Here is a 19,079-nt window from a genome sequence, read left to right on the forward strand (position 1 = left end):
ATTTTTGCTCGGGAAGCGGTTTTATACGGTGGTGCTAGAGCGGTTCATTTACCGGAAAATGGTTAGTTTTTGTTGTCTGTCACACAATGAGTAATGCCATACTTACTGGTTACTTATTGCTGCTCTAAAATGTGGGAGCACTAGCTAGGGCTGGTTCGGTATGGGATATTGAACCGAAACTAGTATCCTGAACCTCAAACCGAAATTTTTCGGGATGGAAATTTGAAGACCAATCTTAAACCAAATTTTCGAGTATCCCAAAATATTTTCAGGATTTCGGGACAAATCGGGAATCTAAAATTGAAAAATGAAATTATGAATTGTACTTCAGGGCTACATGTAATGGTTAAGCTCTGCAAATAGGGCTGGAATCCAGACTTGTGGTAATTTAGACTTGCGAAATTTAGACAGATTTGAGAAATTTAGACTTGTGGTAGTTTAGACTTGTGCAGCTGTATCCCCGTCCGAATCTACTGCAATACATTGCCGGTTAAATATCTTCTAAGCTCTAACAAAATCATAACAATATTATCTTTTGGGCTGGTAGAACAGGCAATATAATGAAATGGGAAAAAATTGAACTTTCCCATCTACGGTTAACATGATTCTGTGAAAAAACCCAAAATATTACGAACTACGCGCAAAAAAGCTTCGTCATTTTCTTGTATTCAATAATCATAGGCAAGTAAAATATACCGTTTATTATTTTGGTGAGCAACATATAAAAAAACCCACAATACAATTTACCGCATAATTTCACAACAAATCTAATTTACAAAGTCACTGTAACTAAAGTAGATCCAACCCCACCCCATACAAAAGAGATAACAGAGAACTACAGATTTTACCCATTTGACAATGAACAGCAGGCAGCTAAATTAACATTCTTCAATCCCGCAAAAAATGCAAAAAATAGTATCCGAAATATGAAGTACAGAGACACAGAAGCGCAATTAAACTAAACCGACTAAATTTAAGCAAAGTTTGCTCCAGATTCACAGTCCTGAGGTATGAACTTGCAGACTGAAATGGCAACAGAGTGGGGATAAAAGGCCAAAATAAATGGAGGGTTTGGACAAAAGGTTCGCAGAAGAAATGGGTATTCTTGGAATGTCAAAAGGAACAGAGCACTTACTTGATTCGAGCAAGCTAAGTAGATCTTCGTTTTTCGGTCTGGAGTGAGAATTCCGTGGAGTCCTAAATGCTTCAAAATTGAGATGAACGGAGAAAACTCAGAGCTGGAGAACCCTAACAATGAATGGACGGCACAGATCAATTTGAAACAATCCAATGGTTGAAATTAACTCTAACTATAATTAAAAATATATATAATATATTTGTTTAAATATATATATATATAATAATTAATAATATATATTTTCGGTTTGGTATGAGATTCTTGAAATATTGAGAAGACAATCTCAAATCTCATACCGAAATTTCGGAATCGGTATGGAATAGCATCCCAAAAATTTTGAGAATTTTGGTTTGGAAAATTTTTTATTTGAGATCGGAATTTTTTCAGTTCAGTTTGGGATTTGGGAAATTTTTTCCACTTCCTAGTACCAGCCACGGTTTGCAGTAGTGTTTATATTTGCTATAGCCTATAAAGTTTGACTTTTTTCTATTTCTACGGACCAGATGAAAGGATGGATGGCTGAGCCTGAAATCTCAAATATAATTTTTTTTTTTTTTGCCTAATCATTTAGGGAACAGGATTCAAACTTTTGGGATATCTTCTTAAAATTGTGAAATAGAAGCACTACTAGACCATGGTGTTGTTCTTGTCGTTAGAAGTGGAAATGTTATTCGTTTTTCTATAGTTGCAAAAGAATCATTTGGAGAGCAAGGATTTGAACTCTTGAGATATCTTTTAAAATTGAGAAGTTGAAATGTTTTTTGTTTTAATATAATTTCAAAAGAAATCATTTGGACTAGCCAACCGCGCCACCACCCCGTTGTTCAAAGTCTTTTTTTCTTTTTTTCTTTTTTTGGTTAAAGAGCACATAAAGTGGCCCATTTACCACCTATATGTCATATAGCCCACATCTGCACAACCCACCCTAAAAATTTTGCTTGGTAAAAAATGGTTTGAAGGGGAGCTGCATTACCATTCAAATTTGATGCTTAGAGAAAGATTAAAGCAACCTTGCTAGACACATTTACGAAATAATACTGTGGTTTATATCTTTATGCATAATACTTGGGTATTGAGAACTTACCAATCAGTACTCAAAATACTCACTCATTACGTCGATCAATAATTTTGCGACACTTACATCTTGTTATGTGGATTGCCTATCTTCTTCCTTCATGGGAGATCTGGTCAATCCCTCACCTCCTTCTGGGTGTTCCCATCCTGTCACCTCCGTCGACTCAACCCTTTCACCTCTATCGACCCAACCTCGTCATTTCCATCATTCCCACCCGTCTCTACCATCGACTCCGCCTCCAATCCGTCCCCTTATTTCGTGGCAGCCATGGCAGTAGGGGAGGAAGGTGACAGCGAATCATGAAATGGTTTCATGGAAGGTTTTGTATTGATTGACATGGAAGAAGATGAGTATGATCATATTTGTAATGAACATTAAAAAAAGGGTGTTTGGTTGTGAATATTAAATGAACAGATGTTGTAATATTTTTGAATCATGTAATAGGTCAGTATTTATTGGATACTGAATGATGTATACCCATATTGTCCTATCTTTATTCCGTGGAATTAATCCTTAATTCTAAAATTTATGAATTATACACTTTCGATATTATGGATTAAGTGAAAAATGGGAACAAAAAGGTGTGAATGAATGGAACAATATATATCTGAGGTGGGGTCGTCAGTAGTGTACTAGAGGACTACTTGCTGAGGAAGTATTGGATATCTCCATCTTCCAATCACAAAATTCAAATATATTTTTATAAAGAGGGAGGAAAGAAAGTGATTAAACTTGGATAAGGGCACTCTAGATCACATGAATGCAGTTTTGAAGAATTGAAATTATGGATGACCAACCTGAACCTGATTTTTCTTAGTACCATCTTCAAACTGATTCGTCAAAGTCTTGTTTAATCATTTGAATATTACGAGTTCTCCTTCTCTCTTAGGATATGAGATGATGATTACGTGACTTACAATGTATACATTCGTTGTTGTATAGAAGAAAAAAATGATTTTCACACACATATTTTCAGTTCCTACGAACTCCTTTTCTAGTCATTGAATTGAACAAATTAAAAGAGAATCAAATATAAAAATTAGTGAGACTACAAAAGGTGCAAAATGATGCATAGAAATCACTCCATATTAGAAAGTCTAGTAAGTCTAGTATTATTACGGGAGATCTCAATACGGAAAAAGATCCTTGTCGGAACCTTTTCCTAGGGATCTTAGGGATCCGTGATCGTGACCGCTTATTGTACATCATGCGGTCATAAATCATTTCAAAATTTAAAATTAAATATAAATAGTACCTAACAAAAAATGACCGCACGATGTACGATGAATGGTCACAATCACGATCACGGGATCCCTAGGAAAAGGATCCGGCGAGGATCTTTTTCCATTTCAACACATCATTTTTTACCACATGCACGACCCACTTATTTGTGATCGTTGTGTTAAAAAAGTGATAGAAAATCAATGAATAAAAACAATAAGGTGTGCAAATGAATGAGTTGAGTAGAAAAAACAATTCGTGGCTATTCAAGAATGAGTAAGAACACCCTACACAAAAATTTTCTTGTTCGGGTCACAAAATTTCATGTTTATAATTTGAACCCTTCATATTATAAATTACTTTATAAAAATCATCTTTGCATAAAAGAAATTAAAACTAAGGTAGCAAATAGATAGACTGTATGTAATGCTTTTATCCTATTTTGTCCATCTATTTTTATGTTGTTCCATGACAAAATGACCTTGTTTTAATTGAAATTTTTGTAGAGCTAATATTTACAAAGTGATTCATAATATAAACGGTTATAATAATAAATACAAAGTTGTATGAATTGAAAATGAAGAGTTTTGACGATGAGCTCTTACTTATATATTGAGTAGCCAAGTATTATTAGTGTAGAAATCATTTACGTTATTGAGAAATGCTAAGAAAACTCTTAAAAGTGGAATTATCTATAGACTCTTTGTCACTTCATGTTTTTTACACAGTATTTTATAATATTGACACAAAAAAATTAATGTTAAACTCTAAAGTGACAAAGGGATTATGAAAAATCTCACTTTAAGAGAATTTCGTTAGCATTTCTCATTATAATTTGATTTTGAAGTTGTGAGAAATGTTAAGAATGATTTTTTAAAGTGAGACTTCTCAAGAACTTTGCCAGTTCACATTCTTACTACTTTTATGTTAAAATTATAAAATATTATAAAAAAAGACATGTAGTAACAGAAAGTTTAAAGTTCCAAAGAATCTACTTACCATACTCTTGGATTTGTAATTCAATGTAGTAAAAGGACTCGTAACTGATTCTGACATATTTTATGACTTGGAGCAGATTCCAAAATGTAAAAGCATTCTAAGAGCTAAACTTCTAAGAGGGGTTGTCTCGCAGAAAAGGAAAACTTCCGACAGGGGTTGATCAGAAGGACAAAATATAATAAATTAAAGAGAATAAAAACGCGTGGCACGTCAGCAGACTTGCTGAGGTGCGATCAAATGCTTCTGGAGTATTCTGAAGTGAGTTATAAGTTACTTTGCAGTTGCACCTTCATCTCAGTTCAAACTTCACTCGCTCAAACACAGAGAGAAAAGAAACATATGGGAACACAGGGAAGCAACAGAAAAACAGGAGGGGTTTCGGACGCAGTAGGGGTCAGATTCAACCCCACTCCGGAAGAAATGGTGGATCATTACTTGAAGCTCAAGAAACAGGACAAGGGTTTCAAATCTGATCACATCGCTGAATTCGACGTCTGCAACTTGGACCCTTGGGATTTGGCTGGTGATTGTTCAATTCGTCTCACTCTTTCTTCACTGTTTATTTCTCATGATTCATTAACAATCCATTGTTATGAAAAATTTCATAAAAGAAAATAGTGTTTTGTACTTAGTACTTGGTTTTTGAAGAACTGAATTGGGTCGGCATCGATTTCTTGTTTTGATTTTATGTTGTGTTGAATTTCTCACTAACAATTATGTTTAAGTTCCCAAAGGGGAAAAATTACTCTGTTTTTAGTACTGTTTTTCAAGACTTCAATTGGGTTGGCCTCAATTCTTTGTTCAGTTTTGTTTTTGCGTTGTAATATGCAGCTCGCATTCCATCCGACGATATGGTGTGGTACTTCTTCAGCCCTAAGGAGTACAAGTATATCAATAGCACCCGTTACAACCGAACCACACCAGGAGGTCAGTGGAAAATGACAGGCAAGGAGCGTCCGGTCAAGGCTCGGCTGTCCAAAGCTGTCATTGGGAAGAAGAGGACCTTGACATTCTACCAACGTTGTGGGCCTCAACGCAAACTGAAAAAAACCAACTGGGTCAGGCACGAGTACAGTCTCATTGATAGTGAAGCCAACTCTAATCCTAAGCTGCGTCAGGTCACTCTCTTTTTCAATTGCATCTTCGTTCACATTTGTGTCGTATTGATGCTTCCGTGTGTAACATACATGAAGTAGTAGTTTTGAAGTGTGACAATTGAATTTGCTCTATAATTCATGATATTGTTATCCAACTTATGTAGAAGGATTTTGTTCTCAATCGCATGAAGAAAGAATTTGATGAAGAGGATACCTCAATTGGTGAAGTTGAACTTGGCAGCTACAGTGTGTCTAATGTTGAAGATCATGCTGCAGCTGCTGTGACTCCAGAGGTGAGAATGAGAATCGTCTTGTTTTTGAACATTTTTCTTATGGATTATGCGAAATTTATCCCAACTTAATGCATCACTCCATGCACTTCAGTCACAGGATTACAGTTCCTCTACATTCCTATCATCAGGATACATAGAGCCGGGAGATGTTCTGCAAGCCAATGGCACTAATTATGATTGTAATGCAATACAATCACCATTTGGAGATAATCATTATTCTTATATCGATAAGAATGATATTTCAAACTATGATAAAGGTGATTTGTTCACCATGTCTGATTTCGAAAATGAACTTCTAGATGATATGTGTCAAGAGGTGAGAATAAAATACTTATTTGAATATTTCTAATATGAGCTTTAATAATACAAGTGTATCAAAACCTTCTTGTTTGTGATTTGTTCGGAGATTTTATGCATACTGATGTCTTTATGATGAATGTTGGCAGCCTCGAGTTGGAGATTTTTATTCACATTTTACATACAAGAATAATATTTCAGCCAATGCTGAAAATGAGGCAGTTAGCTACACCGCGTATGATTTTAAAAATCAAAATGCAGATGATATGATTCAAGAGGTGCGAAGAATCATGCTTGACCATTTTTATACCAACTTCTTAATATTGAACACAAGATGTATACCAAAAACTCAATGCTTGCTTGTTTGTGATTCTTAATCTAGCAGTCTTATCTTCAACCAGAAAAACATGCGAGAAGTGTTCTGGATGCTGATGTCTGTAACAGTGGCTACAACAATTGGCAACCACAATTTTGGAATAAAGATTCTTATCTTACAGATAAGAATAATATTTCAACCAATAATGAGTGTGAACAATTTAGCAACACACATTTTAATTTTGAAAATTGAGTTACAAATGAAAGGACTTCAGAGGTGAGAATGAGAATGCTCTTTGAACTTTTGCTGTATGAACTTCTTGTTATGAATATATTCAAACTTAGCTTTTTACTTGTTCATGATTCTTAATCTAGGTATGTCTTCCGCAAGAAGAAGATTTGGAATTGGCTTTTCATCTACCTCAGCTAGAGGACTACACACTGGAGCCACCAATGAACAAAAAAGTGGGAGATGTTTTGCATGACAATAACTATGTTTGCTAGTCCTATGAAGAAATAATATATTCTTATTTTATCTGACTACAAGCTACGGAAGTGCAGTAAGCATTGATGTGGACGCTGATGTAGGATCATTTATCTGTGAAAGACCATTTTGATTTAGCTAAGCGAGAAAAGCAAAGAGGCCCTTTGAATTAGGCAAGGAAGAGGTAGCTGGCAGCAACTGAAAACATTCTTTCAATTTCCGGAAAATCTCCCTGAAGTCAGTTCATAGTCTTCCACATAATAATAGAAAGAGATCCTCCTCTCCGGATCTCTTTCTCCAAGGTCAGTAAATCAAGTGATCCGAACTTTTGAAATTTAGTTCAACAACAAAAATTTATTATAACTTTTAAGGGTCCGAATTTCAATAGATATTGAATCAAATTTCAATAACCCGGATCACTTGATCTGCGGATTTTGAAGGAAAAGATTTGGAAATGATCTCTTTTCCAGAATAATGTTTCAACCAAGCCGTAGTTCTCACTGTATTGGCAGTGCTTTTGTTTGTTCTGCAGCTGCTACTGCAAGGCTACCGGAGTTTTTATCAGTCTACATATTAGTGTTACTTTACATGTGTTTTTGTGTATAATTGGAATGACTATTAAAACATATGGTTGTAGTTGGTCTTAAACCTTTCTATATGTGTATCCTTGTGTATTGTTTATCAGAACATCTTATTTTGCATATTCTTTTCTATGTACTAACCTTCATGCATGCGCTCACGCATGCACAAGGTATTTTTTGAATTACGGCATGTTATACGCGATTTACACGTTTTAAATGTATTTATATGCGTAAATCGACAAAAGGAAAGTCAAATATTTGAAGTAAATGAATAATCTTAGATCATGCTAGAAGAAACTTCTTATAAACCAATTAAGGCAGCTAAATTCACATAATAAAATTGGTCTCTATAGAATTTACATTAAGAGTAGAGAAAATAATATTTAATAAACAACTGATTGAATCACATTGTTGGTAGCTCATTGTGCGGCTAAGCCCACCACCTTCTCATAGTGTGGATAATATCGTTTGTTAAAAAAAAAAACAAAAAAAAAACAATCATTTGACAACTAATTTAATCACATTATTATTTACATGTGAAATACTTTTTTTATAACCGGCATTACACGCCTCTTAAGATGTTTTGAACGTGTTTTAAAATAGAGAAATTGAATCACATTATTACTAAGCTATTATGAGGTACTAATTAAAAAAACAGCACACAAAAAAAAAAAACACACACACACACAAAAACTAATTAAAATGATGAAGGTATTTTTTGAACTACGGCGTGCTACGCGTGATTTACACGTTTTAAATATACTTATATGGGTAAATTGACAAAAGGAAAGTCAAATATTTGAAGTAAATGAATAATCTTAGATCATGCTAGAAGAAATCTTTTATAAACTAATTAAAGCAACTGAATTCATATAATAAAATCGGTCTCTATAGAATTTACATTAAGAATAGAGAAAATGTAGATAATATCATTTGTTAGAAAAAAAAAAACAATCATTTGACAACTAATTTAATGTAATTTAATCACATTTTTATCTATGTGCGAAAGACCTTTTTTTTTTTTTTTTTTATAACCGGCATTACATTTTTATCTTATAAGCACCTAACCTTTGCAATAATGGGGGAAGCCAATTGGTCTTGAGATGCACGGTCCGGGCTTGGTGCTGGGCTTTGAGCAAACCTCCTTTCTTTAGTCTTTTTGGGCCCTCCTTGTTTTCGGCCCAAAGTTCAAATGTTAACCCAAACACAAGGCAAGAACTGTTACCAAGTGAATTTGAAGCTAATCTAATGGAGCAAAACGTGTGCCATGAACAAGACAATGCTATCACCACATTAAGAAGTGAGGAGGAGATCGACAACGAATTGAATGGACTAATTGAAGAAGAAGAAAAGATCGAAAACTCAAAACGAATTGAATGAACTAATTGAAGACGAATAAAAGATCGAAAAGTCAAAGATGGAGGAACCTTTGCTTGGGCCAACTAGTCAAACTACCTTCACCAACCGGTTACTCCCTACTGAAATTCTAGTGTTGAAGCAAATTCATCTCTACTGGAAATTCCCAGTTGCGATGTCTTTGAATCCATTGATCCTAAAGCTCTAGATTCATTTACTCTAAATGCTTCCAAAGATCCACTTGTAGTTCGCTTACCGAATTATGGAAGAGTATGGAATCGAACCAAAAATTGAGGATATGTTTGGTCAACTCTATTCCACTCCAATAGCCAAGATATGGTGGAAGAGACCACGTAAAAAGGTGAAGAAGAGAAAGAAGTCTCAAGCTTTGAAATTTAAGAAAATACAGAAATATGTAGTGGCTCATTGTCTTGCATAGAGTGGAAGACGAGGAACACAAAGAAGATGCATGAAGTGGTTCCTCATTCAATGATCCACCATCTTCGACTTAATTTCGGCATAGTCAGGTTGAGAAATTTAAGTCACGTGACTTAACATGTGATACACTTTAAAGAGTAATACCATTAATTTATCAAGGTTGAGTTTCTTAATTGGCTAGTTTTTGGAAAAATCGAGAAATGTAAAGTTTTTGGCCCTTTTTGGGTGAACTATTTGTTTTAGTGGAGCTTACGGGACTAGGAGTGTACACTGGAATGCAGTTTTGGATGACCAACTTGAACTTAAATTTTTCAAGTACTCTCTTCAACCATACTCGTTAAAAACGATTTTTACACACATTTTCACTTTATACAAACTCCTTATCTAGTCATTGAACTGAACAAATTAAAATAGAATCAAATACTAAAATTAAGTGAGAATGCAGAAGGTGTAAAATGATGGGTAGAAATCACTCCATATTAGTTACCGAAGATTTCGACACATTATTTTTTACCACACACACAATCCATACTTATTTGTGATCGTTACATTAAAAACTTACAAAATATCCATGAATAAAAAAAGGTTGCAACTCAAAAAAAATGAGTGTAGAAAGAACAATACTTGGTTACTCAAGAATAAGTAGGAACACTTACTCAAAATTCTTCGTGATCAGAATAGTTCATATTATAAATCACTTTATAAAGATCATCTTTGTAAAAAAAATTGAATTAAAACGAAAGTCGTTTAGTTAATCAACAAATAGATCGACAATTCGTAATGATTCTTACCATCTGTGTCCATCTGTTTTTATATTGTTCAATAACTAAACAACGTTGTTTTAATTGAAATTTTTGCAGAGATAGTCTGTATAGAATGATTAATAATATGAAAGGTTATGATTATACACACAAAGTTCTACGAATTGGAAACTAAAACTCTTGAGTGAGAATTCATACTTATCCTTTGGGTAGCCAAGTATTATTTGTGTAGAAATCATTTCTATTACAAAAAATGTTACTTCTACCACAATTTTCATATCACATTTTGTACTATTTCTTTAATAGAGATGAGACTCTCATATATTGGTAAGTCCTATATCTCTTAGAGAGATGATACAAATATAGTATAAAAGATGTGGTAAGTGTAGCATTACTCCGACAAATTTTTTGACTTTGGGCAGATTCCAAAATTAAAAATATTCTAAAAGCTAAACTTCCAAGCCACTTAGTATTACGATTTAGTGATTTTCTCATCACTTGTAAGTAAAAGGTTTTAGATTCGATTATCTCAAAAGACGAATTTTAACCACATTATTACTAGCCTATTATGAAGCTAAACTCATCCCTTAATGTCATTTGTTAAAAAAAAAAAAAAAAAAAAAAAAAAAAAAAAGGCTGAACTTTCAATAGCGGTTGTCTCTCAGTAAAAGGGTAGAGCTATAGAATACCCTTCCAAGAGCGGTTGATCAAAAGCACAAAATATATAAAAACTAAAAATTATCAAAAAAACGCGTGGCAAGTCAGCAGACTTGCTTGGGAAGTGCAGGACTTGATTGGTTGGGATCAAATACTACTGGAGTATTCAGAAGTGAGTTATAAACTACTTGCAATCGCACCTTCTTCTCAGTTCAAACTTCACACTCACAAAAACAGAGAGAAAGAAAAGAAACATATGGGAAGCAACAGAAAAACAAGAGGAGGAGGGGCATCAGACCCAGTAGGGTTCAGATTCTACCCCACTCCGGAGGAACTGGTGAGCCATTACTTGAAGCTCAAGAAACAGGACAACGATTTCAAATCTGATCACATTGCTGAATTCGATGTCTGCAACTTCGACCCTTGGGATTTGGCTGGTAATTATTAAATTTGTCTCACTCTTTCTTTACTGTTTATTTCTCATTATTCAGTAGCAATCCATTGTTATGAAAAATTTCCCAAAAAATGTAGTGTTTTGTATTTAGTACTCTGTTTTCGAAGAACTGAATTTGGTTGGCATCAATTTCTTGTTTTGAATTTATTTCGTGTTGAATTTCTCACTAGCAATCATGTATAAGTTCCCCAAGGGAAAAAGAATTGCTCTGATTTTAGTACTTGGTTTGTCAAGACTTGAATTGGGTTGGCCTCAATTCTTGGTTTGATTTTTTTTTCCTTTTTTTTTTTTTTTTTTTGCATTATAATTTGCAGCTCGCATTCCATCCGACGATATGGTGTGGTACATCTTCAGCCGAAAGGATTACAAGTACATCAACAGCACCCGGTCCAACCGAGCCACACCAGGAGGCCACTGGAAAATCACAGGCAAGGAGCGTGCGATCAAGGCTCGGCGGTCCAAATCCGTCATTGGGAAGAAAAGGACCTTGACATTCTACCAACGTTGTCAGCCTAAACCCAAAAAAACCGACTGGGTCATGCACGAGTTCTATCTCATTGATAGTGAGGCCAGCTCTAATCCTAAGCTGCATCAGGTTAGTCTCTTTTTCAGTTGCAGAAGTTGTTATTTTGGATCTTTGTTTATTATCTTTGGATTATGCAGCATCTTGAACAGTCTAAAAAAAAAAAAAAAATGCAGCATCAAAATTTTGTGTGTCGGATTGCTGTTTCCGTGTTTAACATGCATGAATTATTAGTTTTGAAGTGTGACAATGGAATTTGATCTATAATTCATAATGTTATCCAACTTATGCAGAATGATTTTGTTCTCTGCCGCATGAAGAAAAATTCCGATATGGAGGATACCTCAATCGGTGAAGTTGAACTTGGCAGCTGCAGTGTGTCTAATGTTGAAGATCATGCTGCAGCTGTTGTGACTCCAGAGGTGAGAATGAGAACCGTCTCGTCTTTCAACATTTTTCTTATGGATGTCGATATATTGAAACTTAATGCATCTCTCTTTCATGCTCTTCACTCACAGGATTACAGTTCCTCTACATTCCTGTCATCAGGATACATAGAGTTGGGAGATATTCCTCATGGCAATGACAATATTGATGATTGCAATGCAATGCAATCACCATTTGGATATAATAATTATTCTTATCCCGATAAGAATGATATTTCAACCTGTGATGAAGGTGAACCTCTTGGCTTCACCATGTCTGATTTTGAAAATGAAGTTCCAGATCATATGTCTCAAGAGGTGAGAATAAACATTCTTATTTGAATATTTCTAATATGAACTTTAATAACACAAAATGTTCATCAGAACTTAAACCTTCTCATTTGTGAATTTTGATCCAACTATGTCTTTAGCCACAAGAAGACATGGAAGAAGATATTCAAACTAAACTTCTTGCTTGTTCATGATTCTTAATCTAGGTATGTCCTCCACGAGAAGAAAATCTGGAATTGTTCTTTTATCCACCTCAGCCAGAGGACTACACATTGGAGCCACTAATGAACATGACAGTGGGAAATGTTTTGCATGACAATGAGTTTCGGTCCCCGATTTGAAGCTACACCAAGTTCTTAAATAAAATTATAGTTAACTATGATTGTTAGTCCTATGAAGAAACAATGTAAACTCATTTTGAATGACTAAAAGCTACCCTAGTGCAGTAAGCATTGATGGGAACACTGAAGTAGTGTCATGTATGTGTAAAGGACTATTCTGCATTGGCTAAAGGAGAATAGCAAAAGAGGCCTTTTGGTTTAGGCATGAAAGAGGTAGCTGGCTGCAATTGAAACATTCTTTCAATTTCCCGAAAATAATCTCCTCAGGCCATTAATCAAGTCCTCCACAGATCATTGATTCGATCAAGCACTGTAGTTCTCGCCTTATTGGCAATGCTATTGTTTGTTCTGAAGATGTTGCATAGCGGTTGGAGTCTCTATCAGTCAACATATTATCGATGCTTAAGATGTGTTTTTGTGTATTATTGGAATAACCATCAAAATATATGGTTGTAGTTTAAGTCTTAAACCCTTTTATAAGTATATCCTTGTGTATTGTTTTTAAGAACCTCTTAAAATTGAATAGAATTTTGCATTTTCTTTTCTTTTTCCAAATATACATATATATATATATATATGAGTTTTGTACCCAACAATGTTAATTATTACATGTTGTCATAGTTTCAGCATACTAAGTGCAGCTACAAAATCGAACAAACCGTCATTCCCTTTAAATAATATTTCTTCGTAATTTTAATTAAAGGGTGTTTCTCTTGTGGAGCATTACAAGAGACTGTAATTAAGAGATTACTTAATGTTGATTATAAATTTGCTCCTTCAGTTTTAGTAGTTGTTCTATTTGGGTCTTTAAACCTTTTGATTACCAAATTGTTCCCCTAACTTTTAAAATGTGGTAAAATGAGAATTCATTACAACCTAATAAATGGTTTAAGTTCACAACGGTTTCCATGGGTTCTTATTCATGTGGTGGTACTTTTATTCATGTCCGTGTAAATTATCTCCAAATTAAATTATTGGTCCTTAGGAAATACACGTTCAACACCTATGTACATTAGTACAAAAAAGTTTGCGAGCAAAATAAAAAAACACGTTGCCTGAAAATTAACCCGACGACATCCTCGTCACGCGCAAAGTCCATGAGAGCAGAGTTTGCGCAACGCAGGTGCTGTCGTCGCGCAAAGATGACAGCAAAAGCTCTTTGTGCGGCGCAAGTTATGTCGTCACGCAAAGTCCATTTGCACGACAAATAAGTAACGTGTATCATGCAAACCCTTTTTTTTTTTTTTTTTGCTAAAATATTTTTTATAAATATTGTAATTAAATTATAAACAATAATTAATAAACCAAGAAAATGTATTTAATTATAAAATATATGAAAATGTTGATGTCTGAACATAAAAGAAAAGAACTACAAGGAGCCTTCTAGGTTTGATTCATCATGATGCTAGATATTGGCTACACAAAGTGGCTAGGAGGTCGAAGGTGGAGCAAGATCAGCGCATCGGGATTTGAAGGCCGAACATATGCAAGGCCCGAAAGATCATACTCATCTTATCGTCCTGGGCCGATAATTGGGCTCCCGAGCTTCCTTGCAAAGTATTACTTTGCAAGACAAATATCATTGTGGTAAAGCACACCCTTTGTTCTAAATATGAGCTGCCATGTGATAAAACGTAAGAAATAGGTTGCAGAGAAGATATAGGAAACAAAGGCAATATACAGATTAAGGGAACAAAGGCAATACCAAAGTTGATTACATTTAATAGTTCTCAAAGCAAATTGAAAGCTTAAGTACATGGAAGATAAGGTTGGCTTGTAGCTACCATTTGAAATAAAAGCAGTAATTCAATGATTAAATTGACTGACATCATGATAATATCATCAAGCTCATAGCTAGCCAACTAAGGTAGAGAGAAAGTTCGAAAGGATAAGAGGTCATCATAGTTGGCAATTGGTACATGATTTATATAATGGAAATCTGCCGTAATCCAATTATTAACCCTAAAAATGTATCTTACAACATAGGTGCATTGCAAATAAGAGACAAAACCCCTCCTCTAATAACTCTCAAGCAAGCATGTAGCTAAAGAAAGATAAACAGATTATGCATGCAGCAAATAGCTATTTTAATTATGTTTCTAAATTTTAAATTCTCATACCAGGAATTTGAAATGTTATTTGAAGATTTTGGAGGGTTTGATGGGCTGTACATGAAAATGCATGCCTGTGGCATTCCAACTGCTGTTCACCTGATGTGGATTCCTCATTCTGAGTTGGGTATCTGTCAACAATTTCTCTTGCCCATAAGGCTGTCTCATCAATTGTTTAATGCGTTGTGGAAGACTAGAGCAGTATCATATACAAGAGATTGGGTTCTTCAGAAGTTCAAAAATATAAATGACGACATAATGATGACGATAGTATGTGCTGGATTATAAAAGGAAAGAATCTCCATACCCTGAGTCTGTGATCCCCACCAATTATTTTAATGCTAAGAATATGCTCATCATCGTCAAGAAGCTCCAATCTCTCAGTACTTGTTGTGGCAGGAAGCCCAGACTTCACATCAACTTCTCTGAGACTTCCAATCTCAAGATTTCCCTGCACCACACACCTGCTGACAAATGGCTTATACTTTTGCGGTTGATCAAATCGTCTTTACCAACAACCAAACCTGAAGAGAAACAAAACAATTCATATTCCGGAAAAGGGATAGCCAAAAAACATATTTATACTAATACAGTAGTTTCATGTCAACCATCCAGAGATGCAGCATTGCCCTCAATATTTGTTGGCAAATTATCATTGCAGTTATCCTGCCCATTCTCAATGAGGATCTTTCTCAAACACACCTTAATCTTCCAGTTTCCTGGAAACAAGGTATTAGAAAACAATCGAACATTAAACAAGAAAAGCAGTAATTACATTTCTGAGCCAAAGAACAAGAACATAAAAAAACCCCCAAAAAAGCAATCAAAAATTCCTTTTTTTCTCTGTTTCTGCTCAATTTTCTTAACTACACACACAGAGATACTGTGATAGAAGAACTACAATGACCTAATCGATTGACACCCCCACAATAACGTAGGCAAAATCATTAAGCAACCCAACCGAAAACACCACGGATCAAAACCAGATGCTCTCCAAAAATGCAATCAAACATGTCCTTAAGGAAAAAGAACAATACTTTACGGACCAAAAAGAGCAAAAACAATCCGAAATCGAATCCTGGTTACCCCAGTTTCACAAACTGATACCTCAACTCCTATATCAAACTCCAAATCCAATTGTAGCATAAACACCCACCTACCTATATGTTACATGCATGATATTTACATCTCCAACAGTAGCTGTTATCATTGGCAAGCTGCCTCCTGGAATTCCACACAATCCTGTGAGATATGTGGAAGCCTTGCATATCACAAACAATGTAGCAAGAGCAGTGGCAGTTTCTACAACAGGCAGCTTTCTGTCGTAATTGGATTCTGTTTGCATTGAAACATCTGCCAATAAGAAATATCTGCAAAGATTATTTAAAGCTGGCATGCCTTTGGAGAATAACTGGGAACGAAAAATTATCGTTGGCCAAAGAAGTTTGACTAGATTATTTGCAGGATGAGAAATCCATCCCATCAGTTGATGTTGAGGCCTCAGGAGGTATTTTAGAGGCCAAAGCAAACAACACCATGAAATACAGAGCACAAATAACATTGTCTGCTGCTACTCATGAGAGCCTCTGAAACCACAACATAATTAACAGCTACAGCAATAAACCAAAAGGAAAAGAAGAGAAAGAAAACGTTTTAGTCATAACTATATAAACTCATACGGTTAAACACACCAATTCAGAAGCACCAAAACTAAGCTTCAAAGGAAAAACGTAGAATCATGTGTTCAGTTGTAGGATGCATAACATGTCCGTTTAATAGACATGATAACATGGACAGAAAGGAATCAAGAAACGTATTACAATCATACAATCTGTTTACTGAATATCCATATACATAAGCTGACATTCCAAAGACACTTACATCCACCAATATAGCTACCCATGAGAGCATAAGCTATTTTCCAATTATCTGGACCCAGTGATCGCATGGGCACCATTTGAAATGCCACGAGAGTTCCAACCATAGTCGCAACTGTTACATACATGAAGTTACAAATAATCAATATGAAACTTCAATGCCACTAGCTCATACAAAAAAACAGGGTCAAAACCAATATTTTAAAAGGCTCACCTCAGGGCACGCCTAGGTGGCCTATGAGGCTGGGCATGAGGGTTGCCGCCTCTGTTTTGAGGGAGTGGGCGGAAGGAGTCACCGGAATAACCTAGGCGGCGGAGGCAAGCCTTAGGGTGCCTAGGCGTCTCTGTTTGGCTGCTTAAACCCAAATTTTGGGTAGGATTTTAACTGCCTCATACCTTTTCCTTGCACTATCGTCTCTTTGTCTTCTTTTTTCTTTCTTTTTTTATCTTTTTTTTTCTGATTTTTATTTTTTTATATAACGGATGTGTGTGCTGTCTACGTGTATTGTTATATGTGTGCTCATTGTGCTTTTCATCCTCTATTGATTAATAATGTTCTTTTTTTTTTAAATAATATATGTGTACACTCAATGTATATATTAAAAAAATTTAGGTCCCGCGAGGGTTTGCCTCACTCCTCACGCCTCACACCAAGGCCGGGCTATCCCTCAGATGCCTTGCCCATGCCTCACACTTTTAATAATTTGGTCAAAACTCAAAATAAAGCCTATCAAACATATTGATCCCATTTAGAATCACAAGCAAGAAAATATTACCTGATCCAAGCACGAAAGCTAAGAGCAAAGTCCCCATGGACCGCATCACTGCACAAGTCAGCTCTATATAATAGCAATGGAATAGATAATGGTAGAAGGAACTCCAAGACAATGGAATATGCAGGCGCTTCAAAAGGAATTATGCCAAAATTACTTGCTGCAAGCCCAACCAAAGTGCTTACAAGGGCAGCCCACCATTCCACCAATCTTCGTCTTCTTGGACCTTGAAATTCAATCCACAAATACACATTCACTCAATGTAAGCTCAAATCAAGTCATTCATTATAAGCACAAATCTCATTTCCTAGCATCAACACAGAATAAAAATTCTCTTCTCGAATCTCGGGTGTCCAATAAGAACGTGGGCATGTTTGGTTTGATTGCAATTATGATTTCCAGACAGTGAATTGGCCAAAGCTCAAATCTTTTTCTTTTGATCGATGAAATTTTCCCCCAACCAAACGGACATAAGTAATTAGCAAGTGTGAATAGGCACCAAAATAAATTATAATGTATATTCTCTGGTATCAAATAAGAACATGGGCATGTTTGGATTGATTAGAAGTATGATTTCCATGCAGTGAATTACCAAAAGCTCAAATCTTTTTCTCTTCGATCGATGATATTTTCTTGGCAACCAAACAGTAACTAAAATGTGAGAAACAAGACTGAAAGGGGTATTAACATTACCAGAGGCCAAAAGCACCGGTGGCGAACAGACCAAAAAGACCAAAAACAATCCGAAATCGAATCCCTGTAACCCCAGTTTCACAAACTGATACATCAACTCCTATATCAAACTCCAAATCCAATTGTAGCATAAACACCCACCTACCTATATGTTACATGCATGATATTTACATCTCCAATATACAAATCCCAGATCAAACAAATCAAATAAATAAAAAATCCTAAAGCTTCATAGATAGATAGACTGCTCGTATTTACGGAGGAATCACGCGGAAATATATGCTCCTAATTCCTAACCCTAAAATTCGATTTAACACTAAAACCCCCAATTGCTAATTTAATTTTCCAAATTAAATCTAATTACAATACCAAAATCTTCAAATTAAGGCATTAAAGCCTTATTCTGACCTTAGAAAGAAGAAAATTAAAGAATTAAGAAAAGATAGATACCTGCTGCCTGCTGAAGTGGCTCTGTGCTGCTGTCTGCTGGCTAGGTGCAGTCGGGAGGGATGGAAAGAAGATGAAGAGGAAGGCTACGGGAGAGGATGAGGAAGAAGGATGAGGAGGTGGCTGGCTGGGTGCAGTCGGGAGGAAGGCTACGCGAGACAGAGTGAGGGAGAGGGCGAGATGAGCGAGAGAGATGAGGAGGAAGGACTCTTTTCCATTTTGTCCAAGTAATTTGGGAAAATTTAAAATAATCGCCTATTTTTTACAATTGGACGGTCATGATTTTGTTAAAATTTTGGGAAAATTCAAAATTGTCCAATTTGGACCGTCACAATTTTAACAAAATTATGACGTCGTGCTATTAGTTTTTGCTCGGCGACCTCATTGTAGAGTCGCGCTATTACTCTTTGCGCAACATCTCATTGTGGTGTC

General features: G+C 35.5%; 3 protein-coding genes and 2 long non-coding RNA genes across 9 annotated transcripts; 2 read left to right on the top strand and 3 right to left on the bottom strand.

Moving 5' to 3' along the window:
• Nucleotides 1-737: 737 nt before the first annotated feature.
• LOC103932912 lies at nucleotides 738-1,933 on the bottom strand. The gene is made up of 2 exons (XR_665064.3): nucleotides 1,136-1,933; nucleotides 738-1,023 (listed from the first exon to the last, which is right to left on the bottom strand). It is a non-coding gene; the product is annotated as an uncharacterized LOC103932912 (long non-coding RNA).
• A 2,700-nt stretch (nucleotides 1,934-4,633) lies between these two features.
• On the top strand, nucleotides 4,634-7,620 carry LOC103932913 (NAC domain-containing protein 71). Of its 5 annotated transcripts, XM_048565911.1 has the most exons (7): nucleotides 4,634-4,956; nucleotides 5,265-5,551; nucleotides 5,695-5,823; nucleotides 5,915-6,139; nucleotides 6,270-6,398; nucleotides 6,503-6,712; nucleotides 6,811-7,620. In XM_048565911.1, the coding sequence occupies exons 1-6, from the start codon at nucleotides 4,671-4,673 to the stop codon at nucleotides 6,686-6,688; spliced, it is 1,242 nt and encodes a 413-aa protein (XP_048421868.1). In that variant the 5' UTR covers nucleotides 4,634-4,670; the 3' UTR covers nucleotides 6,689-6,712; nucleotides 6,811-7,620. The 5 variants fall into 5 exon arrangements, with proteins under 5 accessions (XP_048421868.1, XP_048421869.1, XP_048421870.1 ...); XM_048565912.1 differs by having other exon boundaries at nucleotides 6,503-7,620; XM_048565913.1 differs by having other exon boundaries at nucleotides 6,506-7,620.
• A 2,738-nt stretch (nucleotides 7,621-10,358) lies between these two features.
• LOC103932914 (NAC domain-containing protein 71-like) lies at nucleotides 10,359-13,301 on the top strand. The gene is made up of 5 exons (XM_009342566.3): nucleotides 10,359-11,149; nucleotides 11,481-11,761; nucleotides 11,983-12,111; nucleotides 12,208-12,432; nucleotides 12,612-13,301. Exons 1-5 carry the CDS (start codon nucleotides 10,969-10,971, stop codon nucleotides 12,744-12,746), a joined length of 951 nt encoding a protein of 316 aa, XP_009340841.3. The 5' UTR covers nucleotides 10,359-10,968; the 3' UTR covers nucleotides 12,747-13,301.
• Nucleotides 13,302-14,046: 745 nt separating this feature from the next.
• On the bottom strand, nucleotides 14,047-15,097 carry LOC103932937. Its single transcript, XR_007251383.1, has 2 exons — nucleotides 14,918-15,097; nucleotides 14,047-14,363 (listed from the first exon to the last, which is right to left on the bottom strand). It is a non-coding gene; the product is annotated as an uncharacterized LOC103932937 (long non-coding RNA).
• A 140-nt stretch (nucleotides 15,098-15,237) lies between these two features.
• LOC103932907 lies at nucleotides 15,238-18,889 on the bottom strand. Its single transcript, XM_048566046.1, has 6 exons — nucleotides 18,651-18,889; nucleotides 17,706-17,733; nucleotides 17,511-17,573; nucleotides 16,739-16,849; nucleotides 16,018-16,210; nucleotides 15,238-15,576 (listed from the first exon to the last, which is right to left on the bottom strand). Exons 3-6 carry the CDS (start codon nucleotides 17,554-17,556, stop codon nucleotides 15,561-15,563), a joined length of 366 nt encoding a protein of 121 aa, XP_048422003.1. The 5' UTR covers nucleotides 17,557-17,573; nucleotides 17,706-17,733; nucleotides 18,651-18,889; the 3' UTR covers nucleotides 15,238-15,560.
• Between the last annotated feature and the right edge of the window lie 190 nt (nucleotides 18,890-19,079).

The sequence above is a fragment of a genome, unplaced genomic scaffold (assembly GCF_019419815.1).
Source record: "Pyrus x bretschneideri cultivar Hongxiangsu unplaced genomic scaffold, Pyrus_bretschneideri_v1 Contig40, whole genome shotgun sequence".
NCBI lineage: Eukaryota > Viridiplantae > Streptophyta > Magnoliopsida > Rosales > Rosaceae > Pyrus > Pyrus x bretschneideri.

What these genes read in the sequence shown, in the direction of transcription:
- LOC103932913 (XM_048565912.1), top strand. Translation starts at nt 4,671, where the DNA reads ATGCTTCTGGAGTATTCTGAAGTGAGTTATAAGTTACTTTGCAGTTGC. An exon ending in CAGCTGCTGTGACTCCAGAG is followed by an intron (nt 5,824 to 5,914) that starts GTGAGAATGAGA and finishes CATGCACTTCAG; the next exon opens with TCACAGGATTACAGTTCCTC. An exon ending in TAGATGATATGTGTCAAGAG is followed by an intron (nt 6,140 to 6,269) that starts GTGAGAATAAAA and finishes GAATGTTGGCAG; the next exon opens with CCTCGAGTTGGAGATTTTTA.
- LOC103932914 (XM_009342566.3), top strand. Translation starts at nt 10,969, where the DNA reads ATGGGAAGCAACAGAAAAACAAGAGGAGGAGGGGCATCAGACCCAGTA. An exon ending in CAGCTGTTGTGACTCCAGAG is followed by an intron (nt 12,112 to 12,207) that starts GTGAGAATGAGA and finishes CTTCACTCACAG; the next exon opens with GATTACAGTTCCTCTACATT. An exon ending in CAGATCATATGTCTCAAGAG is followed by an intron (nt 12,433 to 12,611) that starts GTGAGAATAAAC and finishes TTCTTAATCTAG; the next exon opens with GTATGTCCTCCACGAGAAGA.
- LOC103932907 (XM_048566046.1), bottom strand. Translation starts at nt 17,556, where the DNA reads ATGCGGTCCATGGGGACTTTGCTCTTAGCTTTCGTGCTTGGATCAG. An exon ending in AGCTTTCGTGCTTGGATCAG is followed by an intron (nt 16,850 to 17,510) that starts GTAATATTTTCT and finishes TGTATGTAACAG; the next exon opens with TTGCGACTATGGTTGGAACT. An exon ending in GGGTAGCTATATTGGTGGAT is followed by an intron (nt 16,211 to 16,738) that starts GTAAGTGTCTTT and finishes TCTTATTGGCAG; the next exon opens with ATGTTTCAATGCAAACAGAA.